At 40.7% G+C, this 27,722-nt stretch overlaps 1 protein-coding gene across 1 annotated transcript in view; it reads right to left on the bottom strand.

Moving 5' to 3' along the window:
- LOC124721170 (zinc finger FYVE domain-containing protein 26) overlaps positions 1-27,722 on the bottom strand; it is a 423,927-nt gene that overhangs the window by 302,842 nt on the left and 93,363 nt on the right. Inside the window, exons 11-13 of the mRNA XM_047246006.1 lie at positions 17,121-17,448; positions 10,093-10,376; positions 344-522 (exon numbers count right to left, since the gene is read on the bottom strand). Of these exons, the coding sequence (XP_047101962.1) occupies positions 344-522; positions 10,093-10,376; positions 17,121-17,448 (791 nt within the window). The remainder of the gene's footprint in view (positions 1-343; positions 523-10,092; positions 10,377-17,120; positions 17,449-27,722) is intronic.

Below are 27,722 nucleotides of genomic sequence, written 5' to 3'. Positions count from 1 at the left end.
GGTGTGTGTGTGTGTGTGTGTGTGTGTGTGTGTGTGTGTGTGTGTGTACCAGTCTTTTTCTTTTCATTATGTTGTCATTAGTCCCTCCTGGATTTCCCATTGTTTACTTTAGAAATTCCTCCTCAGTTATATTCTGAACTTCAATGACACTAACAAAGTCAACATTTTGAAATTTTGACACTGTCAGTGAGTTCTGATGCAGTACGACAATAAAAAGATATGTAGGGCATATGATTACAGTTCAGTAAAAATCATTTTTCATTTCCCATACCTCTAAGCACAAAACACCAAATTTAACATAGAATCTGCAGATTTTAGTATGCGTACACATTTCATATGTTACCTTTATAACGAGTTTGGCCTTCTCGAGGTCGCCTCTCGATAAACACTGAATGGCAAGACTTGCATGTGATGAGAGCATGACATTGATGAAACCAAAAGGCGACAGAACACGCCCCGATTTTCGTTTCTTATTACTTTTGGGTACAAAGCACGCTGCAGATTGACTTGGAGAAGTTTCACCTAGATTTTTTTTTTAAAAGGTCATACACTGTTATTCATTGCTGCACTTTTCAATAAGCCAAATTACAAAAATTTATGAGAATTTTATAGTGTCGTTTAAGTAAGAGACAAAGACAAATGAACAGACTAAATTAGGTTACTTTTCATTCCAACAGATCCATAGTGAGGAGATCCTTCATGATGCAGAATATGTCAGAAAACAAGAACACACAATATATATTTACAAAAAAAGCAGATATGGTAATGTATCTTCCACTGATCCAAAGTGAAATGGCCCTCATGTATGTGGAGTAAATCATTAAATCTTAAACATATTTTCAATTAAAACATAATAACAAACTTGTCACAAACATGTAAATGTACAGTACATTGAGGGGCATATGATAATTCTTAGGCTATTACAGTCATGCATCATCAAATTGAAAAATCCTTTTCCATCACTTATTTACAATGATTGCACAGTACTCTACTGAATTTTTAAGAAAGTCAGATTGCAGATAATATTCACATTATTTATTAGTATTAGTAACCAATACACAGGTCGTTCTGCTAAGAAATTCATCAGTGGAGTAGGAGGCGTTGTCCACCAATAAAGAGTGCTTGCCAATTTTTGAAAATTTGCGTTCCTAAATGGTGGACACCTTTTTGGACCAAAGTAAGTGACTTATTTTTTCTAGTACAGATTCCATGAACTGAGCTGTTGGTTTGAAAAAGAGCTATATTTTTAATGACAAATTTTATTAAGAAATAACTATAATAGGAAGCAATAATTAGTATCCTTAGATTCCTACACAGACCTCTGCAGGATGTTCTTGAGTTCACACCACAGAAATTCTTACTACACATTTTGTGACTCGAAAACTTTAGGCTGGTATGATGTGTTACGCCAAAAAGTAATTCTGTATGACATTACAGAATGAAGGTAAGCAAAGTATGCTATCTTTGTAGTTTTTACTACATCTACATCTACATGATTACTGTGCAATTCACATTTAAGTGCTTGGCAGAGGGTTCATCGAACCACAATCATACTATCTCTCTACCATTCCACTCCCGAACAGCGCGCGGGAAAAATGAACACCTAAACCTTTCTGTTCGAGCTCTGATTTCTCTTATTTTATTTTGATGATCATTCCTACCTATGTAGGTTGGGCTCAACAAAATATTTTCGCATTTGGAAGAGAAAGTTGGTGACTGAAATTTCGTAAATAGATCTCGCCGCGACGAAAAACGTCTTTGCTTTAATGACTTCCATCCCAACTCGCATATCATATCTGCCACACTCTCTCCCCTAATCCGTGATAATACAAAACGAGCTGCCCTTTCTTGCACCCTTTCGATGTCCTCCGTCAATCCCACCTGGTAAGGATCCCACACCGCGCAGCAATATTCTAACAGAGGACGAACAGCTGTCTCTTTAGTGGACTTGTTGCATCTTCTAAGTGTCCTGCCAATGAAACGCAACCTTTGGCTCGCCTTCCCCACAATATTATCTATGTGATCTTTCAAACTGAAGTTGTTCGTAATTTTAACACCCAGGTACTTAGTTGAATTGACAGCCTTGAGAATTGTACTATCTATCGAGTAATCGAATTCCAACGGATTTCTTTTGGAACTCATGTGGGTCACCTCACACTTTTCGTTATTTAGCGTCAACTGTCACCTGCCACACCATACAGCAATCTTTTCTAAATCGCTTTGCAACTGATACTGGTCTTCGGATGACCTTACTAGATGGTAAATTACAGCATCATCTGCGAACAACCTAAGAGAACTGCTCAGATTGTCACCCAGGTCATTTATATAGATCAGGAACAGTAGAGGTCCCAGGACGCTTCCCTGGGGAACACCTGATATCACTTCAGTTTTACTTGATGATTTGCCGTTTATTACTACGAACTGCGAACTTCCTGACAGGAAATCACGAATCCAGTTGCACAACTGAGACGATACCCCATAGGCCCGCAGTTTGATTAGAAGTCGCTTGTGAGGAACAGTGGCAAAAGCTTTCTGGAAATCTAGAAATACGGAATCAACTTGAGATCCCCTATCGATAGCAGCCATTACTTCGTGCGAATAAAGAGCTAGCTGTGTTGCACAAGAATGACGTTTTCTGAAACCATGCTGATTACGTATCAATAGATCGTTCCCTATGAGGTGATTCATAATGTTTGAATACAGTATATGCTCAAAACCCTACTGCAAACCAACGTCAACGATATAGGTCTGTAGTTCGATGAATTACTACTACTACCCTTCTTAAACACTGGTGCAACCTGCACAATTTTCCGATCTGTAGGTACAGATCTATCGGTGAGCAAGTGGTTGTATATGATTGCTAAGTAGGGAGCAATTGTATCAGCGTAATCTGAAAGGAACCTAATCGGTATACAATCTGGACCTGAAGAAGTGTCTGTATCAAGTGATTTGAGTTGCTTCGCAACCCCTAAGGTATCTACTTCTAAGAAACTCATGCTAGAAGCTGTTCGTGTTTCAAATTCTGGAATATTCGATTCGTCTTCCCTGGTGAAGGAATTTCGGAAAACTGCATTCAATAACTCCGCTTTAGCGGCACAGTCATTGGTAACAGTGCCATTGGCACTGCGCAGCGAAGGTATTGACTGCGTCTTGCCGCTTGTGTACTTTACATACAACCAGAATTTCTTCAGATTTTCTACCAAATTTCGAGACAATGTTTCATTGTGGAACCTATTATAGGCATCTCGCATTGAAGTCCATGCCAAATTTCGCGCGTCTGTAAATTTTAGCCAATCTTCAGGATTTCGCGTTCTTCTGAACTTCGCATGCCTTTTCCATTGCCTCTGCAACAGTGTTTGGACCTGTTTTGTGCACCATGGGGGATCAGTTCCATCTCCAACCAATTTATGAGGTATGAATCTCTCAATTGCTGTTGCTACTATATCTTTGAATTTGAGCCACATCTCGTCTACATTTGCATAGTCAGTTCGGAAGGAATGGAGACTGTCTCTTAGGAAGGCTTCTAGTGACACTAGCTGAGTACCCCCTCTCTGCCTGTCTACTTCTCTGTCCACATCCTCCACCCCCCTCCCTGTCCACTTCCTTCTTTCCTCTCTCTACGTCTATCTGCTCCTCCCCCTATCTATCTGCTCATTCCTCCACTCCCCCATCTCCTCCTCTCTCCCACTACATCCATCTCCTCCTCTCCCCCTCATGTCCATCTCGTCACTCCCCCCACCTCCTCCTCATCTTTCTCTCTGTCCATCTCCTTCTTTCCCATTTCTCTGTCCATCTTGTCCCCTTTCTATTCTCTGTCCATCTCTTACGTACACCCATCTCCTCCATCCCCTTTCTCTCTCCATGTTCATTATAATGCAGCTCAATCTTTATGCTGTCATATCTCTTTGACTGTATATTGTACAAATATATAATTTTGCACATACATTCAGTGGTACATGTTAAATGCTAAAATTATAAAGAATGTAGCAACCAGTAGTGGGAACATTATTTATCTTGTTGCAAATCGATTTCGACTGATATCAGTCATCATTGGTGCATTTTTCTAACCAATACATGGCATAAGTAGAAGTACTGTCCTTGGCAGATTTCTATCATGAAGGACATTACTTCTACTTATGGCATGTATCAGTCAGAAAAATGCACCGATGATGACTGATATCAGTCGAAATCGATTTCCAATAAGATAAATAAATTACGTTTCCACGACTGGTTGCTACATTCTTTATAATTTTATATTCCACAGTCGCTGCACAGAAAGGGAACCTTATGGAGCCCAACATTCAAATGTGGAATACTGTCTGTGAAATGTGTTGTGAATACAATTAGCAGTACAGTAGTAATAATTTCAAACTGCATGCCTGATGCGGCAGTTTTACTGCATGAACAACAAAACTGTATGCAGTGATAAACTTTTTTCCTTTCATCATACTGTCTCTTAAAGGTTCGAAGTTATGTGTAAAGTTCATTGCAAGTCGCTACGTACTCCATTCTCAAATACTGGATAGATACAGTCTGGCTATTTGTGCATCATGAGCTACACTTCTTTTTCACCCCCACCGCTTTGGGAGGCAGATGGTTCTTACTCCAACAGCTTTTCTTTCCAGATGTTTGATTGAAATCAATGCAGTGTTTATTTTTACACACACATTGCGAGTCAGGAGGAAAAGTATATACAAAAAAGGTCCTACTCTTTTTTCTCTAGGACTAATAGTTTGCATGAAAAGAGTGTGAGAACACTGAATATCTCATGCGATGCACATGTGTTGTGATTTAGGTAGTTTTTGTGGGCCAATTTGAGTTAGTTACCTCACTTAATAGGCCACAAATGTTCCATGTCAAATTTTTCACCTCAGCTTCCTCTATACAACTGTAGTACATTGTAAACAACAACAGAGTTCAAATAATACAGAAAACAAATGACAATGTACTTTAAATGTGTCCTATCTCAGAAAACATTTGAAATAGGGCATATGTCTACAAGACTTTTTTTTTTCATAATTCGTACTACCATCACCACTAAAAGCATTTACCTTTCCTCCTGACTCACCCTGTATGCATATAAACATCCACTTTTTAAGCTATGAATGGATATCATGTATTTCTGGCAGCATTTGCATTCTAAGTAATATTTGTTTAGATACTTCAGCAGTTCTGTGGCATGCTGTGATCTATCTGTAATGCCAAAACTTAACACTTGCTGCTTGTTCTATTTAATTGTTTGAGAAACTTCTTTTATAACTTGTGGAGTTCTGTGAGAAGTACTGAACTGTGTGTAGTGATTCTTGTCAAAATTCATTGTTAATCCATTTGCCTTCAACCAACTCCTGACATTACTGAATATTTCATTAGCTGCCTTTTCAGTAAGAAGTATATTCCTATCTTTGCATCATAAAATTGATACCTTCTGAAACTGCAAGTGAAAGATCATTTATGTATATCAGAAACAACAGAGGACACAAAATTGAACCTTTTGGTAAACCATGTCCAGTTGCTTAGAATTCTGAGTGGATATCTTTTGTGTACGAGGCTTAAGGGTATACAACAAATACTGTGAGAGGCTGTTACCCCACATGCACAATCATTAGCCTGGCACCTCTCAGTTCCTACCAGTCGCCTCCAGAGGGTGCTAATAAATGAGGACAATATTTTGCTTCCATGCAATGTCTACTTGCACGTCATATCCATCTGCCGATAGTGTGGACAGTTGCTAAAGGGAGCACTGTCAACCATGGACTACATGCTTCCATCTCACAATGATGGACATGGAAACTCTTCCGTCAACAGGCACAAAACATGACGTGCCATGGACACTCGGACAGTGCTGGACCGGCAGTTAGGCAGCAGCCCAGTACCATACTCTGAAGCCTACAATCTGACTTAGCGGTTGTCATATCATGAATAATGAGACTACCAAGAGTGTCTGTAATCACTATTAGCAGTTATAGCAAAAATATATTAGACTGCCAAGAGACAGTAAAGTGATTCAGATTTCATTGTATTAGGTATAGAACATTAAGTGCTGTTACCATGGATGTCTGGGCTGAATTAATAGTAGCATTCAATTAATACATTCACAATAATACGTCATGTGATTGGCATGGAACTAATACACACTGCTTTCTAACATTCAAGAAAGACAAAAATCATGAATTTGCTGTGCATGCTATTCTGTAATGGAGTATTCTAAATTTTGCATTAGGATATCATGGTTCACACAATCAAAAGCCTTACCCAAGTATGAAAATAATGCCAATGACAACAATTTCTGTCTCTTTTATTCTAGTGCAAGTCTGTTCAGCTTTGACAGTTCAGAGCAGAATGTAGGTGCTCAATGTATTACACTTCTCTTGTGTGAGAATGAAATTATTAGTTATCCAGTAGAGTTGTGTAAAATATTTAATAATCACTTCTTGTCAACAGTCAGCAAATTAAACCAAAATTTTATTTGTTTAAGTAAATATGTAGAACACTTGAAGGCTGATGTTTCAGGTGAACCACATCACACAACATTATTTGTAATCTGGACAATCAGTTCATCTCGTTTTTCTTTTTCCTTATAGATTTTGCCTCTCTGCCTTTTCCATAGGCAAAAATCAGGAGGAGTAAAGTCTTATGACTTTGGTGGGCAAGAAACATAACCATTTCTGCTGATCCATCTTCTGCAGAATGTTAGGTTTAGATGATGTGTCATCTGATGACTAGAATGTGCAGGACCCTGTCATGCTGGCAGAATATATCCATCTTTGTAGCCAAAGAAACCCTTCCAGTAATGCTGGAAGATCATTTTCAAGAAAGTCTACATAATGAGGGCCTGTATGATGATTCTATAACACAGTAGGTCCAATCATCTCATTGTCCATCACACTATACCACCCATTTACAGACAAGTGTTTTTGAAAATGTGTCCCCAGAAAGGTATGTGGGTTTTAAGTGGTCCACTGATGTGTGTTTTGAGTGTTACTGAAACCATCATGGATGAATGTAGATTCATCAATAAACTGAATTAATGGGATTATTCTGCAATTTGCCAATTACAAAATTCTAATTGTTGACCTTCAACTCTTTCTAAAAAGTTCTGAATTCACTGTAAATCATAAGGATAGAAAGTGTGCATATGTAATGTACACTATATTCTAGAATCTAGTATGAAGAACACCAATGTGTGCAAAAATTCTGCATGTGCTTTTTGAAGTACTACATTCTACCACCTGAATAAGGTCTTCTACTTCATAAAAACTCTCCTCATTTGTGCATTCACATGAAATATGATTGGCACTGCACACAGTTGAGTGAAAACTTGAACAAGCACTGTTTACTCTGGTACTATGCAATTAGGAAATCATCTGCCATATTCTCTACAAGCAGCAGTAGCATTTCTATTACAAAACCCATACACAGATAGCATATTGGCACACACTGAATCTATAAATACATGCAGTATGCTTGAACAATATAGTAGACTTGGCCAACAAATCACCAACACAATTGAAAATTCAATTTTGTGAATCCAAGTGCAACTTCACAACTTGAATATCACAACTGGAATTACAAAGGATCAATAAATCCATAGCACCTGGAGTATTAACACACGAAATGAGAATACGTCTGTGTAACCAGCTGGACATATGTTGTAAGGAATGTGTAATTCAAATTATTTTATACTGCCAAATTCTATAATATTTACTTTTCCTCCTGAAACAGCCTGTACTTTTTTCCATTTTTCCTGAAATTTGGAAAAAGATATTTCCCACAGAGTGGTTAGTAGTGAATCGATGAAGTGGTTCTAGGAACTACACAAAATGGAACATGACTGAACTTTTAAGAAAATGCTCACGGAATAATGACACCACAGTGAAATTTCGTATCCTATACTAAACACTCTAATAAGTAATGCTCACTTCAAATTCAGCAGATCTGTGCATCTAACACTGTTATACAGGATAAAGTCACTTCAAATGATGTTCGAAAGTCCCCTCGTGAGACATTTTACACCAGTGCAAATCAGCTATGTTTGTTTGTTTATATGCTGCAACTCAGTTATGAAATTTCAGTACAAATGCCTCTTAATAAATGAAATGAGAATTACAGTATGCCAAAATAAAACTGGAATGAAAATTGTTTTCAGATTCTTCATACATCACAATCAAAGCAGTAAAGTGATCATTAGAAAACTATCCAAAATGAGTCTCAACACTAGAAAATGATGTTCATGTGAACAATAACCAGCAGAACAATGCAGCAAAGTAATGCAATCAGTTAGTTCAGCAGCTGGTTGAGCATTGTGTCAGTAATCCTTAAAAGACATCTTGCTGTACACCATGAACTGTATCAAAGATATTTAACTGACCACTACACTGGCTGTCGTGTAAATGTTCTTTGCCTTCTAAAAGTGTAGTGGTTTAGTATTTGACAGCAATAACATATACACTTGAAACTTGTGTGGCATGAAGAGCCACATCAATTTTAACAGAGTATGGGTTTCATTTTTGAAACACATGTTGCTTGATGTAGACGTACACAATATATGCCCTATATTCCCAAATACCAGTCAATTAAATATTTTTCCACGCAGTTAATGGTGTACAGAAAGATGTCTCATAATAAATACAAGCTGTGGAGCACCAAGCATATATGATTTTGGCATCATATCAGACCATTATGAAAAGTACCTACATTTTCATTCTTACAAATGTCACGCACAAGTTAAAAAATTCAGAACAATGTGTGCTTTTTAAGTTCTGTCAGCGATTTGGAACAGATTTTTTCCCTGGTACATTTTGTAGTTTTAAGATTTGTCTTGAGCAGTGACATGTCATGCTGTGATCTTGATTTGTTTGTGAAGAAGCATACTGTCTGGGACCCAATTTTTTTTTTTTTTTATTACTATTTCAGGTTAATTGTAAATGGTGCATCGTTAATAATACCCACTGAAAAACTGTATTTCACAGTAGCTGCCCTTACTATCTTAAAATTATTCTTACATGGTAATGGTACCTACAGTAAAGTTTTTTTTTTCTCTTGTAATAGCACTAAAACATGGGACCTTCTAGAATTAATTGTGTATGTGACACTAGAATTGTGCATGTGATACAGACAGTCAGCCCCTTTACAAATTAAGATTGGAGCTTAATTTCTGTGCCAGTTTTATTTTGACCATCCTGAATTACTATATAGAGATGCCAGCTCAAAGTCTATGGACACGTATTTCAAATATTGTCTACATTATTGTACCACTACCTGGAGGCAATAACAGTCCCTGTCTGTCAACGTGCTTGGCTTGCTGCAGGAATGCACTTGAGGTAAGAGAACTGTACGCTGTCATTGAGGGGATGAGATACATGGATAGATGGAAGAGAGAGAGAGAGAGAGAGAGAGAGAGAGAGAGAGAGAGAGAGAGAGAGAGGAGAGATACAGGAGCTGGTTGGCTGGTTGTTTGTTTGGGGAAGGAGACCAGACAGCGTGGTCATCGGTCTCATCGAATTAGGGAAGGATTGGGAAGGAAGTCGGGCGTGCCCTTTCAGAGGAACCATCCCGGCATTTGCCTGGAGTGATTTAGGGAAATCACGGAAAACCTAAATCAGGATGGCCGGACGCGGGATTGAACCGTTGTCCTCCCGAATGCGAGTCCAGTGTCTAACCACTGCGCCACCTCGCTCGGTAGATACAGGAGCCACCAGTATTCAAACTGCTGTAGAGTTGGTGACAATAAGAGGAGTATCAGCCTCAAAAGTTAGAGAGGACCATAATCATTCTCAAGTCAATGTTATGGAGTCATTACTCTATATCTTGATTCAAAAATAATTACACTCTGAAGGTGGGTTGCAGAGACAAGTTACAAAGGATCAGTAAAAATTGTTCAAATATAAACTAAATTTCATTATGACTGATTAATTTTGACAGAAAATACATACAGTTTAAGTAAAAAAATGTATCAGAGAAAGAACTTTGAGAATGCAGTTACTGTAGACATGTATCTTAAGCGAAATAACTCAAATCTGCTACTGCTGATCCGCCTGTTGCTGCTGTTCCTGCTACTACTACTAACACTGAAAAAAACTATTTCCAATTTACCTGATGGTTCTGACTGTGAACCATTCTCACTTGACCTTTCAGTGAAGGATTTTGTCTTTCTTCGAAATTTTCGGTGCCTAATTTTGTTTCTGGCAGCAATCTCATTTTCATTAGTATCACTGTCACTTTCACTTGTAGTATCATCACAAGGATAATGCCAATCAAAATGGCTGTCTACTATGGAGGTCTCACACATTTCAGGACTCTTTCCTATGTTATTTACAAACTTGTCATCAGTTAAGACATGAAGTCTCCATGCTGCCTCACTTATGTACTGTGATAACCTGTAAATTAATATGGAACTATCATTCATTCACATTATAAAGGAACATGTGAACTTACATGTTTGTTAATAATTTAGGAGTAAAGATAACAACTCACCATATAGTAGTGGCATTGAGTTGTCAACAGGAACACAAATATGACTGAAAACTTTGCCAGCTGCCAACTTTTAGGAAAGTTCTGTTTTTGAACTACAGCACACACACACACACACACACACACACACACACACAGAGAGAGAGACAGAGAGAGAGAGAGAGAGAGAGAGAGAGAGAGAGAGAGAGAGAGAGAGATTATATACAAACATGTACACACAGATTATGTATAAATACCAACCTGTACAGCAACAAAGTGCAGGATGAACACACAATGCTGTTATTGCATTTCTATACGTAAAATGGAACAAAAGGTTTGTTGCTTGGAATGGGCAAAGGGAGAAGGAAGACAGGAAATGAGAGGGAGGGTTGGAGAAGGGTAGTTGATGGATTGGTGGGAGGCAGCATGCATACGGGATAGAAATGCAGGAGAAGATGCACCTGGCTCATAGTATAGGAATGTGACACACAGACACTGTAACCAGTTCGTTCATGCAGCACATGACGAGATGATGATGATGTGGAGGAGTGCATTGGGAGGTGATGACAGAACACAGGGAGGGGATACTATGGGAAGAAAGGAGGGCATGTATAATTAGTTATGTGAGGGTCCTGGGTCAGGGTGGAGGTGGGTGTGCGGCAGGGGTTTAGCAGAATTCAATGACAGGAGGGTTTCAGTAACAAAGAATGTGTCACAAGGATAACTCCTAGCTATGTAGACCAGAAAAGCTGGTACTGGGGGAAAGGATCCAAATGTCAGTTGCTGAAATCAAACATGTAGTCGCTGTATCTTCTGCTAGTAGGTAGTCAACCCTGTTCTTGGCCATAGTTTGTAGGTGACCATTCGTTTGGGTGGACAGTTGATTGGTGGTCACAATCATATCACCATAAGAAGGATATTCAAGTGGGTACACATACTGTGACAAGAGTTGCTGTTAAGAAAATAATCATAAAGTTTGAAGCCACAGGTTGTTTAGAAGACTGGCTCCATAGTGGGTGATGAGACAAAAGTGCTACTCCTGCTCTGACAGTTCAAGAAGAAATGGAGACTTTAACAGATTCATCTCTACATGGTGAAATCAGGGCTCGTGAAGTCACACTTCGCACCACAATTCCATGCAGTACTGTTTGAAGAGCACTAAAGCATACCCTCCAATGCTATACATAAGAAAATCCAGTGTTGCAATGAATTGTTGGCCAACAATTTTGTGACGTGGGGAGCATGTGTGGTGTGGTCGCTTCAAAAGATGGGGGTAGATGACGATAGGATGTCTAAGATGTTGTGGACCAACAAAGCTCATTTCACACTCCGAGGGTCTGTCAGTGCCTACAACTAAAGAATTTGGGCAACCAAAAATCCTAGAACAGTCATGGAAACTTCATTGCATGGTGAGAAAGTCACAGTATGGTGTGTATTTACGACATCAGTCATGATCAGATCCATTTTCTTCGACAAAATGCAGGCTGATGCTTTTCAAACTGTCAGCGTGATGGCTGCGAGATACACCGATACCTGGCTCATTAATACCTGCTGGACGTTTTTGCAGGATGGCACTCCATCCCACATTGCTATGTGTGTGAAAGATTTCTTGTGCAGATAATTTGGAGATGATTGTTGTAATGTAGCAACTACATTACTTAGTACTGTATAAATATACCCATTCTATTTTGCAATTTTATTTAAAGGCTTCAGTAAAAATTTTAATAATAATAATAATAATAATAATAATAATAATAATAATAATAATAATAATAATAGCAATAACAATAACCTAAGGGCTTGACTCAAATTTAAACCAAAGTAATTTATGCCAGCCAGAAGGTGACATGAATTAATATACTTTTGTTATAAATCAAATTAAATGTAAATGAGAGTATGCAGAAAGCAGTGGGCAGGCATATGTCGAATGATCAGTATAGAAGGTTGGTTGTTTTTGTGGAAGGAGACCAGACAGCGAGGTCATCGGTCTCATCACATTAGGGAAGGGCGCGGAAGGAAGTCGGCCATGCCCTTTGAAAGGAACCATCCCGGCATTTGCTGGAGCGATTTAGGGAAATCACAGAAAACGTAAATCAGGATGGCCGGACGCAGGATTGAACCGTCGTCCTCCCGAATGCGAGTCCAGTGTCAGTATAGAAGGCTCTGAGACATCTGGAGTGGGAAGGCACACTGGCTGACATGGCCGGATGTAGATGGGAGTGCCAGCTGTGTGGGAAAATGATAGGTTTCTGGTACCTCCCAGAACAATTTCAGTGTAGTAAGCATGCAGGCTTGTGATTGCTGAGCCCCCCCCCCCCCCCCCCCCCGTCATAGAAGATGGCGATATTGGAAGATTGCGAGATATGGGCATCAAGAGAAAATAGTCCCACTTGCTCTTAACCCTTCAGGTTAAGAAAAATATATATTTAATGTAATCTAAAGCACGTAATTGAGGACAGGGGTTAAGAAAGCTATCTCCTCTCTTACATGCTATTTTCTTTCATTAGTTTTTAAAATGAGTAGTGACATGATTACTCATTGGCGCAGAGGTACGAATCAAGTGGAGGGGAGCGCTAGTTTTCGCATTGGCGCTTTTGGTCTGGAGAGTTGCTCTGGGTCTTTCATCATGGACAGACCCGTATCTAACCACTCCAATGAAATGCTAACTTTATTCGGTCAGTGAGTACTTTTACAGTACAAATGGCTTTCCAGGCACTGCTGGAACAGCAGTTGAGTAGCAACAGGTTATTCCACAATTTAATGCACCAGTAAAAGTGTACATGAGGCAGTGATTTTGATTGTGTGATACAAAGGCTCATTGGAATTGTGATGAACTTTAGAACAATGGTAGAACTGCATATCTCAATGAAGATGCTGTCTCATGATCATGGGTAAACCAATCTACATTCATTGTGTAATGTGGTAATGTTCAGGCGTATGAGTGTTTGTTGTAGATGCATCATCAGAAGTCCTGTGCGGCAGTGGAAAATTAATTGTTTAACTCCGAGTGAAACCAGTATGTAAATTCTATGTACATAAAGAGAAGACAGATTGTTCTTGAAGGGGCTAACGTATATTGCATTGTTCTGAAGGACAGCTTGATTCATTGTGAAGATAATTTATGAACATAAATGAGAGATGTGTCATCACAAGACGTGTAAGGGAAGACATTAGATTGATACTCTGTCATTTGTGTGCCCTCAGATTAACTACAGGTGCTAGACATCACTGTAATAGTGATCTCCTGCAGTTGTAACATGTGCTTTATCGGAGGACACTGTGCCTCTGAATTATATTTCACCTATCATGGTAGGTATGTGTTCTTATTTGCTGCAACACCCTTTTTTATGACAATATTATTTGGTTGTTTGCTGCTTCCCAAGATTGCTTACAGTGAGTAGCATCGAGAGTGGGAGAGCGGGACTCCCTTCAAGAGCCAAACATCTTCGAGAAATATAAACGTCATGGTTTGTGGTGCTTATGAGATGTAACAAATGTTAGGTGGATGTTGGCCCACTGCATGCCCTATTTGATACAATTAGTGTGGCACCAAGGTTATCAAGTGACTAACCACTGGCTTCGATACATAGTATGCAAATCATGTTCTATCATATTCTAGTATTCGGTTTAGTCATAATGGTAGCCAGGTGGAATAAATCTCAGAGTAATAAACCGCTCCACCAACCCTGCTAACTTCCATCATGTGCTGAGCTGCTACTTCTGTCATGCTTGGCCTCCCAGATCCTCAGACCTAAATCTGTGAAACTATTGCTCCTGGGGTTACCTGAAGTTTCATGTCTACTGTGATCATCCGTGCTCATTAGGGATGCTAAAAGATGACATCTTACGGCAATTTCTCATCCTACCTTCTGATATGCAGTACAGTGGTGTTAACAAAATTGTCCCTCGGCTACAGTTATTGTTGATGAATGATGGCTGACAGACTTAGCATTTACTATAAAGAATTTTGCACAAAGCACAACTTAATCATAGCTAACACTTGGTTCAAGAATCATTAAAGAAGGCTGTATACATGGAAGAAGCCTGGAGATACTGACAGGTTTCAGATAGATTATCTAATGGTAAGACAGAGATTTAGGAACCAGGTTCTAAATTGTAAGACATTTCCAGGGGAAGATGTGGACTCGGACCACAATCTATTGGTTATGACCTGTAGATTAAAACTGAAGAAATTGGAAAAAGGTGGGAATTTAAGGAGATGGGACCTGGATAAACTGAAAGAACCAGAGGTTGTACAGAGTTTCAGGGAGAGCATAAGAAAACAATTGACATGAATGGGGGAAAGAAATACAGTAGAAGAAGAATGGGTAGCTTTGAGGGATGAAGTAGTGAAGGCAGCAGACGATCAAGTAGGTAAAAAGATGAGGGCTAGTAGAAATCCTTGGGTAACAGAAGAAATATTGAATTTAACTGATGAAAGGAGAAAATATAAAAATGCAGTAAATGAAGCAGGCAAAAAGGAATACAAACGTCTCAAAAATGAGATCGACAGGAAGTGCAAAATGGCTAAGCAGGGATGGCTAGAAGACAAATGTAAGGATGTAGAGGCTTATCTCACTAGGGGTAAGATAGATACTGCCTACAGGAAAATTAAATAGACCTTTGGAGATAAGAGTTAACCACTTGCATGAACATGAGCAGCTCAGATGGAAACCCAGTTCTAAGCAAAGAAGGGAAAGCAGAAAGGTGGAAGGAGTATATAGAAGGTCTATACAAGGGCGATGTACTTGACGACAACATGTATGAAACAGGCGAAGTACCCTCAGACTTCAAGAAGAATATAATAATTCCAATCCCAAAGAAAGCAGGTGTTGGCAGATGTAAAAATTACTGAACTGTCAGTTTAATAAGTCACAGCTGCAAAATACTAACGCGAAGTCTTTACAGAAGAATGAAAAAACTAGTAGAAGCCGACCTCGGGGAAGATCAGTTTGGATTCCGTAGAAATGTTGGAACACGTGAGGCAATACTGACCCTACGTTTCTAGCATTTGTAGACTTAGAGAAAACTTTTGACAATGTTGACTGGAATACTCTCTTTCAAATTCTGAAGGTGGCAGGGGTAAAATACAGGGAGTGAAAGGCTATTTACAATTTGTACAGAAACCAGATGGCAGTTATAAGAATCGAGGGGCATGAAAGGGAAGCAGTGGTTGGGAAGGGAGTGAGACAGGGCTGTAGCCTATCCCCGATGTTATTCAATCTGTATATTGAGCAAGCAGTGAAGGAAACAAAAGAAAAATTTGGAGTAGGTATTAAAATCCATGGAGAAGAAATAAAAACTTTGAGGTTCGCCAATGACATTGTAATTCTGTCGGAGACAGCAAAGGACTTGGAAGAGCAGTTGAACGGAATGGACAGTGTCTTAAAAGGAGGGTACAAGATGAACATCAACAAAAGCAAAATGAGGATAATGGAATGTAGTCAAATTAAGTCGGGTGATGCTGAGGGAATTAGATTAGGAAATGAGACACCTAAAGTAGTAAAGGGGTTTTGCTATTTGGGGAGCAAAATAACTGATGATGTTTGAAGTAGAGAGGATATAAAATGTAGAATGGCAATGGCAAGGAAAGCGTTTCTGAAGAAGAGAAATTTGTTAACATCGAGTATAGATTTAAGTGTCAGGAAGTATTGGTATGGAGTGTAGCCATGTATGGAAGTGAAACATGGACGATAAATAGTTTTGACAAGAAGAGAATAGAAGCTTTTGAAATATGGTGCTACAGAAGAATGCTGAAGATTAGATGGGTAGATCACATAACTAATGAGGAAGTACTGAATAGGACTGGGGAGAAGAGAAGTTTGTGGCATAACTTGACTAGAAGAAGAGATCGATTGGTAGGACATGTTCTGAGGCATCAAGGGATCACCAATTTAGTATTGGAGGGCAGCGTGGAGGGTAAAAATGGTAGAGGGAGACCAAGAGATGAATACACTAAGCAGATTCAGAAGGATGTAGGTTTCGGTTGGTACTGGGAGATGAAGAGGCTTGTACAGGATAGAGTAGCATGGAAAGCTGCATCAAACCAGTCTCAGGACTGAAGACCACAACAACAACAACAAACAACAACTATAAAGAACATTATCTTTGCTTAAAAACAATTGTTACCCTAATTATTGCTTTTGTATCACGTTTTTGTTGTTGTGGTTTTCAGTCCAGCGACTAGTTTGATGAAGATCGCCATACTACTCTATCCTGTGCGAGCTTCTTCATCTCCGAGTAACTGCTGCAACCTACATCCTTCTCAATTTACTTTGTGCATTCATCTCTTCATCTCCCTCTACGATTTTACCCTCCACGATTCCCTCCAATACTAAATTAGTGATCCCTTGATGCCTCAAAACATGTCCTACCAACCGGTCCCTTCCTTTAGTCAGGTTGTGCGACAATTTCCTCTTCTCCCCAATTCCATCCAGTACCTCCTCATTACGTGATAATGAAGTTAAATCTTTTGGTCATTTTGCACTTTTGTGTGTGTGTGTGTGTGTGTGTGTGTGTGTGGAGGGGGGGGGGGGGGGGCACGTGCATGCAGGACATGCATTACAACTGATAAGCTTCCTAGTTTTGATAAACTTAAGAACTTTTTCATTCCTGAAATACGTGCAACAACTTAGGTATACAGTGCACAAAAGACTCCACATACCACATACCTGTGTAAACGATTTGGAAGAGTTTCATCAGTCACAGAGGAAGGTACAGCTTTACAATGTAATGTTTCTCTAGTACCAGATGCACGTGATTTATAATACAAAGTGCTGGTCTCTTCTAAGCACTCTTTTAAACAAAACAATAGATCTCGAACTATGCATCTGTTGTTCACAAAACCATTATCAGCAATATAACTGCTCCAATTGTGTGATTGTTCAGTAAGAGAACATCTTCTTTTAGATTTTAAACTCTCTTGCTTTAGCCATTGCTTTGGTTTAGGTACATAGTACACTTCTGGAGGTGAACAGTCATAAACACCCTGACTAATACCTGTAAAAAATATCAAATATTAGACACAAAAAGAAGGGAAGAAACTGTCACTATATCACTTTTATCAGTAATTCACACAAGATTCATTTAAAATTTCACTATTTTATGCCAGTTGCTTGAGGATAAAGCATTTCCTATGCATGGTATATTCATGTAAAAAAGAGATATTATTTTTCAAACATTTTCTAATAACTAACTCATATTAAGATATAAAGGTATCCAGATTTTGTTGTTATTTTGTGCATCTTGGACTCAACACACTGTTGGAGAGAGAGAGAGAGAGAGAGAGAGAGAGAGAGAGAGAGAGAGAGAGAGAGAGAGAGGGGGGGGGGGTGGGGGGGGGGGAATGGGGGACATACTACACTGAATTAAAATGAAGGAGGAAATAGGTTGCTGCTGTTTTTGAAGGAGCCCATGGAAAACTTTTATCTTCATAGCTGGATAAGAATGGGATGGGTAATATTCCCAAATTTGAATCTCATGTCTTAATCACTTCACCACATCACTTTGTGTCAGCTTTTCCAAATATGTGGTTGTTTGCAGCAAGAGACTGTAGTAGTATTCAGCAAAATATGTTCTTCATCTTTTGTCTATAACAATCATGAAACTGTAATCAACTTGCCTTTGATTTAGGAGCGTCTTTCACAAGTGTAGTCTCCATTCTTTTTTGGATTAGACACATTTGTATTAGTGATTGTTGTCTGTTCTAATCTTTCTATGCAAAACAGGTTCCATCTAGAGTAACCACAAAAACAGAAGTTTGTTGGGTAACTGCTTCAAATCTTAATCTTGAAGATTGGAAGCACAAACTGTGAATGACTGCATGTGTGCTGGTTTGACAGATGATGCAATGAGGCAAGAATCCTAACACAGGTGAGCACAGCTTGCTGGGGTGGGTGGTGAGGGGGAAAGGAGGGGGGGGGGGGGCGGTAGCAAGTGGAGCAACACTATGCACTATGTGATCAAAAGCATCTGGACACCTGGCTGAACATGACTTACAAGTTCGTGGCACCGTCCGTTGGTAATGCTGGAATTCGATATGGTGTTGGCCAACCCTTAGTCTTGATGACAGCTTCCACTCTTGCATGCATACATTCAGTCAGGTGCTGGAAGTTTTCTTGGGGAATGGCAGCCCAGTCTTCACAGAGTGCTGCACTGAGGAGAGGTATTGATGTCGGTCGGTGACGCCTGGCATGAAGTTGGTGTTTCAAAACATCCCAAAGGTGTTCTATAGGTTTCAGGTCAGGGATCTGTGCAGGTGAGTCCATTACATGGATGTTATTGTCATGTAACCACTCTGCCACAGGCCATGCATTATGAACAGCTTCAAAGACGTTATCGCCATCCCCGAATTGCTCTTTAGCAGTGGGAAGCAAGAAGGTGCTTAAAACATCAATGTAGGCCTGTGATGTGATAGTGCCATGCAAAACAACAACGGGCGCAAGCCCGCTACATGAAAAATATGACCACACCATAATACCATCACCTCAAAATTTTACTGTTGGCTCTGCACACACTGGCAGATGACGTTCACTGGGCATTCACCACACCCACACCCTGCCATCGGATCACCACATTGTGTACCGTGATTCGTCACTTCACACAACATTTTTCCACTATTCAATTATCCAATGTTTACACTCCTTACACCAAATGAGGCATTGTTTGGCATTAACCTGCGTGATGTGTGGCATATGAGCAGCCGCTCTACCATGAAATCCAAGTTTTCTTCCCTCCCGCCTAACTGTCATAGTACTTGCAGAGGATCCTGATGCAGTTTGGAATTCCTGTGTGATGGTCTGGATAGATGTCTGCCTATTACACATTACGACCCTCTTCAACTGTCGGTGGTCTCTGTCAGTCAACAGAGGAGGTTGGCCTGTATGCTTTTGTGATGTACTTGTCCCTTGACGTTTCCACTTCACTACCACATCGGAAACAGTGGACCTAGGGATGTTTAGGAATGTGGAAACCTCACGTACAGATGTATAACACAAGTGACACCCAATCATCTGACCATCTTTGAAGCCTGTGAGTTTTGTGGAGTGTCACGTTCTGCTCTCTCACAATCTCCAATGACTACTGAGGTTAGTGAAATGGAGTACCTGGAAGTAGGTGGCAGCACAATGCACCTAATATGAAGAACATATGTTTTTGGGGGTGTCCTGATACTTTTGATCACATAGTGTATCTTTTGAATAGCAGTCCACATCACACCCAATGCTAATGGCAAAATATGTGGGCCATGAAGGAATGCGCACAGTGTGAGGGGTGCCACCACAGTAAAAACTCAGAGGTCATGGATTATTTCTGGCTACCACATAAGGAATATCTATATTTATAAAGATGCAGAATAGGCAATGGTGTCACATGAAAGAGAGAAATGAGGTGAAGAATGATGGCTACATACCCACTCTGTAAGTACTTTAGATATGGACAAAGGAAAATATGGTTGTGCCTATTACCTTGAAAAATTAATAACTTCTAAATATTTTAAGTGATCTTAATGAAGTAAGTGCACTGACAGCTTTTGAACACCACTATCCACGAATACCTTCCTTCAGAATTTCTATTAATGAAATACAACTTGGGTTGATTCTGAGAGGAGAAAAACACATTCTAGTGCAAAATAAAGCTCACAACACTAAGTATAGTAATAGATAATGGACCACAGTAGTTATCTGCAGAACTTTCATTCTCCATAAGTTTAAAGTACATAAGAATAAATAATGCTAATTTTGACCACTTCAGTAAATAAAATTAACTAAGCCCAACACCAAGGACGCCAGCAAAAAACTCATGCCACTACATAAATTCTGGTGAAATTCTATCCCTGGTTCATTGTAATACTTCTAGTAGCAGTAAGTTTAATGCAATTTTTATTCTTTATAAAGTTCATGTTCAACCAACGAAAAACATTATGCTAGATTTTCTGATTTAAAAAACAAGGAAACTGATACTTTTCAACACATCAAAGGAATCATCATGCAAGTATGAGTCATGTGAAATGTTTAGATGCACAGTTTTTATAGCAATATGTACAGTACTTGTAATTTTATAGGTTTTGCAACAACAGATGAAATCTACAGAAATTCTGTATAGGTTCATGAACTTCTAACTCTGAACTGGAGCACTAATTTTAAGGACTTGTAAAATTTCAGCATAAATTCATAGAGTTTGAAAAGTTACCTAGAACTGATTTTGTTTCATATTAACTCTGAAGAGCGATGCTGTGAGCTGGACTTTGTCCATTCTTGATCATGCTTATGATTCTATTTGTCATGGCATACACACACAGAATTAATCATGGGTTCAATGAGACATTTGCTGCACTGAACCAGCATGTGCTAAGGACATTTCTTCATTTCACCAACCATAATCCTGCCTGCAATTTACTCAATTCATAGGAAGTTAACAGAAAATAACAGGGTAATGCAACACTTATGATTGCCCCTACACACATACAAAGCCAACAAAATTTGAAAATAGATCATGCATCTAATCAAGCCCTTTTACACAAAGGGACGGTGTATAAGGAGGGAGTTTAATGCATCGTGCTGAGGAACTTTGGAAGAAAAACATAAATCTACCCTATCTTATTAATGCTAAAGTTCAAGGAGCTGACAGAAAATAAGGAGAACAAACCGAGTATCAGGTGCTGTTGGAAATAGAAGTTGATGGAGAAATATTTACTTAAAATGAGCACCATCATCATCGAGAATTTTCAACAAGGTTTTGAATCACATATGATGTGGCTCAGTGGTAAAGTGCCAGACCACAGAACCAACCATGTCAGGCTCAATACTCAGACATTCCTAGGATTTTTATCTGTCACTTACCAATTTTTCAGCTCTGGAAATGTTTGTTGACATGAAAAATGTTTAGTTGCACCATGGTTCAGAATCCACATTAAACTTTAAGTCCCCTATACATTGATAGGTAAGTCTGGTCAAAGGTCAGCAGAAGGCGACAGCAGGACAATGCCTAGTACAACTCTGTACTGTTCTAATCAATCTTTGGGTTGCTGACCACTTTAATTATAAAACAAAAACTGAATTATGAAAAGAGGTTCAAAGGGCATATGACAACATACCTTCCATAGTGTGTAGACGGCTTGCACAAGACTAAGTTCTTGGCATGTTTTTCGCAATCCAGAAGGAAATAATCACCCTGTTTATGGGAAGGAAGGAGAGACAGAGTCCAGAATGAGTGAGAGTGAATGGGTAGCTGACTTTGCATTTGTCACTGATATAAAATATGTCACTTCAAATGAAGGTTCTATTCATTATTAACATATGCAATAAAATTAATACACTCATGCACGAACAATGTCTATTCCAAAAGCAGCTGTGTATAGGGAAACTGACATTTTTCAAATGTCTTTCACTCCTATAATTATCTTCAGATGGTTTTCACTAACAGACAGACTGATTCACAAGGAAGGTTTGTGTACTAAATTTGTAATTATAGAAGTGATGAGTGTGCAGTATACCACTGTTATCTGTTCCATATGTAACTGGTGTTTGGAGGGACATTTCAAGCTATCGGTTGGTCAGCTACAGAAGAGGCAGTATCTTTCAGGAAAAGCAGTAAACAGTCAATGACACTCCAGAGTGCAGTGAAGCTTGACCATAATCTACATATAGCTCCACATATTACAAATTAAATTCCCCATCATGTTTTTCTGTCTGTATGCGAAGGCTAATCTCACCAATAGCTGTCAGGATTTTGATACAGTTTTCCCTAACAGACAAATAGAGGCATGAGGAAAATGTGTGTATATAATTTATTTGCTCAAACATTGGTTGCATAATAACACACAGTTGCATATCCATAATAGTTTTATTACAATAAACATGTGATGATGTAAAGAGAGAGAATTAAGGAAAATGGCATATCTCTACTATTTATTAACAGTGACTTGTATTTATTCAATTTGCACATATTTGACAAACAAGTAAAACAGTGTAGTGAAAGACCCTATTTTACTGTGAGCAATTGCAGTAAAAAATAAAAGTAGAGTGTAAAAGGTATGCCTTTCATGTTAGTTTTCAAAATCTTGTTTATTTTTCTTTTTTCTATTCCTTTAAAGCTACTGAAAATAGTCAACACTTTCTGTAGATGGTTAAGGAAGTTTTATTCAGCTACAAATACTTTCTCTCTTGTGTATTTTATATTGAATAAGTCATTGATACAATTGTTCAAAAGAGTTAGGGGAACATAAACATGACTTTGGCCACCTGCCATACTTGATTGAGCAATAATTGAGGAGTGGCTATGTTACTAAATTATACGGTTATCTTACAAAAATTAACACAACAAAACATCATTACATTCTTGATTATTTACATAAAAAGAATTGATATCATCGTTATCCACATCTTGTCCCATGCTCTTGGCCAAAAACACAATCTCATTTACTACAGGCTCCACAGGTACTGACTCAAATGCCTCAGAGTCACATTCAACAACATACTCTGGCCAAAGCTTCTTCCATGCAGAAGCAAGAGTTCTCTTGGTAACCACTTCCCATGCCTTTTCAATCATCTTGATGCAGGAAATGATGTTGAAGTGATATTTCCAAAACTCTCTGAGAGTGAAATTGGTAGCTTCAGTCAACTCAAAGCAATGCTTGAAGAGTGCTTTAGTGTAAAGCTTCTTAAAGTTAGGAATAATCTGCTGGTCCATAGGTTGGAGTAACGGAGTGGTGTTGGGAGGCAGAAATTGGATCTTGATGAGTTGAAATTCTACAAAGAAGGTGGTCATGCAGGCATGGGAAATGGGTAGGGGCATTGTCTGTAACAAGCAAGACATGGAGTGGAGGTTTCATCTCAAGAAAATATTTTTTCACCAAAGGACCAAACACTCCATTGATACACTTCTTGAGCACTCGTGGAGTTTCTGAACGGTAAAAAAGCAGCAGTTTAATTTTCAATTTACTGCTTGAATTGGCACAGACAGCAGTGTGAGAAGGTCTTTCAATGGCTTGTGAGCAGGCAATGCATTTTCCTCTGCTGTTATAAAGGTAAGTGTTATAATGTCAAGTTGAACACATATATTTCAAAAACGACACAACACATTTAAGTCACAGGGCAAGTTGACCAAGCAAGACTTGTGAACACGGTAACATTCAAATAAGCACTAAGTCCAAGTTTAGCGGACGCTGGCCAGCTGGCCGCTTAGGTGGCGCGGCTGCTGCATGGCTGGCAGACAGCGCCGCATGTAGAGGACACGTGTAATTGCACGGCGGCACTTTGAATGATCGGCGTGTCACAACACTTTTCCCCCCTTTAAAATTTTTGCACTGATCTTGATGGAGGTGGCCTGTAGATGGCTATTGTCCATAGGCGTTGCTTGACTGGCCGTGAAGTCTCGAGGAGGAGGCTTCCCGTACGGACGGAAGTGTCCCCGATGATAACGGGTTGAGATGACAGGAGACGTACGGGTCGTATCTGCTGGGGCCCCGTGCACCAATCTGCCTGTTGCGGCAAGTACGGTTGATATAACAGAAGACATGGGCAATGTGTCGGCATCCGTAGTAGAAGGAGGTGAGTAGAGTTGCTCCGACAGATGATGGTCATCCGGTTCCTGCATGGGCACGTCTCCTAGTGGCATCCGTTCTTGTGCAGGCACTGAGATGACGGTGAGAGGGCTGCGTTGTGAGTAATGAGAGATGCCAAGATCCCGAGCGTCACGTAGAGCCAAAGGTGGTGTAGCGGCATCTGGAACAGTCGTTGCCTGCACCCTGAGGCCGAAGCTGGTCCGAATGACACTCTGCAACACCCGTGTCCATCTGGATGTCATACAGGCATCGGCCATGGTGTCGTAAGATGCGGCCTGGACTCCATTTTGGCCGCCTGCCATATCCCCGTATCCATACAAGGTCGCCGGCGGTGAACCGGCCAAGCGAAGGCACCCGCGGCCGTGAGGTGGAAGGCCGCAGAAGATTAAGTAGCGTGCAGGGCTGTTGGCCATGTAAGAGCTCAGCCGGGCCGTGGTCGCCCATGGGGGTGAAACGGTAAGAAGCCAGAAATTGGAGAAGAGCATCATCAGCAGGAGAAGAAGTCATGAGTTTCCTCATCTGAGCCTTAAATGTGCGGACCAGTCATTCAGCCTCACCGTTAGATTGCGGATGGAACAGAGGGGCCGTGACATGCATGATGCCGTGATGAGCACAAAAATCTGCAAATTCGGAAGAGGCAAATTGCGGACCATTATCAGTAACAAGAGTAGAGGGAAGGCCTTCCAAAGAAAAAATGCAGGCGAGAGCACTTGTGGTTGTCGCGATGGTAGGCGACGTGCAACAGACAATGAAAGGAAAGTTAGAGTAGACGTCAATTACGAGTAGCCAGTAAGTACCTAAAAAAGGTCCCGCGAAGTCAGCATGAATGCGCTCCCAGGGCTTCTCAGGCGAAGGCCACGGTGACAAAGATAACTTCGGTGCAGCGGCCTGTGATGCACAAGGGCCACAGGCAGCGACCATGTGTACGATTTCAGAGTCGATGCCAGGCCAGTACACATGACGGTGCGCCAGAGATTTTGTGTGAGACACACCCAAGTGCCCTTGGTGAAGGAGGCGCAAGACCGAAGCACGCAAAGACGAAGGTACCACAAGACGTGGCAACACATTGTCGGTGGAAAGGAGGATAACACCATCCCTAGCCGTGAGGCGGTAGCGCAAAGCGTAGTAGTTCCGCAACGGATCAGAAGTCTTAGCGGATGGCTGATCTGGCCAACCCTTCTGAATACAGCATAAAACCCGGGAGAGGGTAGGGTCAGAACCCGTAGCAGCCGCCAGCCGGTCCCCGGTGATGGAGAATCCGTCCACAACCCGCTGCTTGGCAACGTCCAGGTGTAAACACAAAAGTTCGTCGCTATCGAATGCCAGATCAGGACCCATGGAAAGGCGAGACAGTGCATCAGCATTCGCATGTTGAGCCATCGGCCGAAAATGAATCTCATAATTGAACCGAGACAAGTAAAGAGCCCAACGCTGGAGGCGGTGTACAACCTTGTCGGGAAGTGACGTTGATGGATAAAACAAGGAAACAAGTGGTTTGTGGTCCGTTACAAGATGAAATTTGGATCCATAAAGAAAAACACCAAACTTATGAAGAGCATAAATAATGGCCAAAGCTTCTTTTTCAATTTGAGAATATTTCCGTTGGGCGTCCGTGAGCGTTTTGGAGGCATAAGCAATGGATTGTTCAGAACCGTCAGAAAAATGGTGCACAAGGATGGCACCAACCCCATATTTTGACGTGTCCGTGGCAAGAATGAGATGTTGGCCAGGTCGATAAGTAGCCAGGGACAGGGCCTGTTTCAGCTTAGTCTTCAATTTTTGGAAAGCCGCATCGCATGACACGATACAACGGCTGAGCCACCGAGCCGCAGATGGTAAAAACCTGTGGTAGTATGCTAATTTCTCCAAGAAAGCCTGGAGTTCCTTAACAGACACAGGGCGAGGAAGAGCATCGATCTCAACGACAGTTTGCTGAAGCGGACGAATACCATCCCGAGAGAGTTGGAACCCCAAGTATGTGATAGATGCCTGAAAAAATTGTGATTTCTGAAGATTACACTTAAGACCGGCAGTCTGTAAGACATGAAAAAGTGTGCAGAGATTCTGAAGATGTTCTTCAGTGGTGGAGCCAGTGACAACAATGTCATCCATATAATTGATACACCCAGGGACAGGGAGCAATAATTGTTCCAAGAATCGCTGAAAGAGAGCAGGGGTGCTGGCAACCCCGAATGGCAATCGTTGGTATTGATAGAGGCCAAAAGGCGTGTTAAGGACCAGAAACTGCCGGGAAGCAGTGTCGAGAGGAAGTTATTGATAAACTTCCGACAGGTCAATTTTAGAAAAATACTGGCCTCCCGCAAGTTTAGTGAACAATTCTTCAGGTCAGGGCATAGGGTAAGTGTCGATGAGGCATTGGGCATTTACAGTGGCTTTGAAATTGCCACAGAGACAAATATCACCATTGGGCTTAGCAACGACAATGACAGGAGAGGACCACTCACTTGAAGTGACAGGAAGCAAGACCCCTGAAGCAGTGAGACGATCCAGCTCCCGTTTTACCCGACCACGAAGGGCCACAAGAATGGGCCGAGCCCGAAAAAACTTAGGCCGAGCAGTGGGTTTGAGTGTGATATGAGCTTCAAAATCGTTTGCATGACCTAACCCAGGAGAAAAAAGGGACGAAAATGTCGTCGACAAGGAATCCAATTGAGCATAAAGAATGGCATCAGAGACGATATTGACAGAGGCATCTATGGAGAACCGAAAAACGCGAATGGTATCGAAACCGAAAAGATTTTCCGCATTACTATGGTAGACCACAAATATGGTAACAGTGTGAACGACGGATTTGTAAGATACGTCAGCATTAAATTGTCCCAAGAGAGAAATCTTCTGTTTATTGTACATCCATAATTGCCTAGTGACAGGTGATAGGATTGGAGAACCCAACTGAAGATACGTCTGAGAATTAATGATAGTGGCAGCAGAACCAGTATCTACCTGCATGCGAACATCCCGACCAAGGATTTGGACTGTGAGGAATAACTTCCCTGAAAGGGAAGAAGTGCAATTGACAGACAACACAGAAGCAGAATCAGCGTCATGGTCATGAACATCATGTATGCGGTCGGATTTGAAAACGGAAGACACATGACCCTTCTTTTTGCAATTGTGACACACGGCCCAACGTTGTGGACAATCCTCGCGTGAATGTTTCGCAAAACACCGTGGACATGAAGGAAGTTGCCGGGGGTTTTGCTGCAGTTTCTGAGAAGGTTGTTTATGGTTAGGCCGAGGCTGCACGTGGGAGCGTACTGCGGCCACGTCGGCCGGCGGGGACACGCCGCATGCATTGTCAACAGCGCACAGAGGTTGTATTTCCCCGGCGTCACCACACGCCTCTATTTGCGCTCCAGCGGCGCGAGAAATTTCAAAAGACTGCGCGATGGATAGGACTTCATCTAGAGTCCAATTTGCCAACTGAAGGGCACGTTGCCTCACTTCTTTGTCAGGCGCCAACCGGATAATAGCATCCCGTACCATGGAATCCGCGTAGGATTCTTTGTGAACGTCAGTAATATATTGACACTTTCGACTGAGGCCGTGAAGCTCAGCAGTCCAATCACAATAGGATTGATTCGGTTGTTTTTGACAACGATAAAAGGCAACATGAGAGGCTACCACATGTGTTTGCTTATGAAAATATATGGACAGAAGTGAGCACATTTCAGCAAAGGACAAAGACGCA

Source organism: Schistocerca piceifrons, chromosome X (genome assembly GCF_021461385.2).
Source record: "Schistocerca piceifrons isolate TAMUIC-IGC-003096 chromosome X, iqSchPice1.1, whole genome shotgun sequence".
Classification (NCBI taxonomy): domain Eukaryota; kingdom Metazoa; phylum Arthropoda; class Insecta; order Orthoptera; family Acrididae; genus Schistocerca; species Schistocerca piceifrons.
Note: the sequence above shows the minus strand (reverse complement) of the source record. Positions and strands in the feature narration are given on the sequence as shown.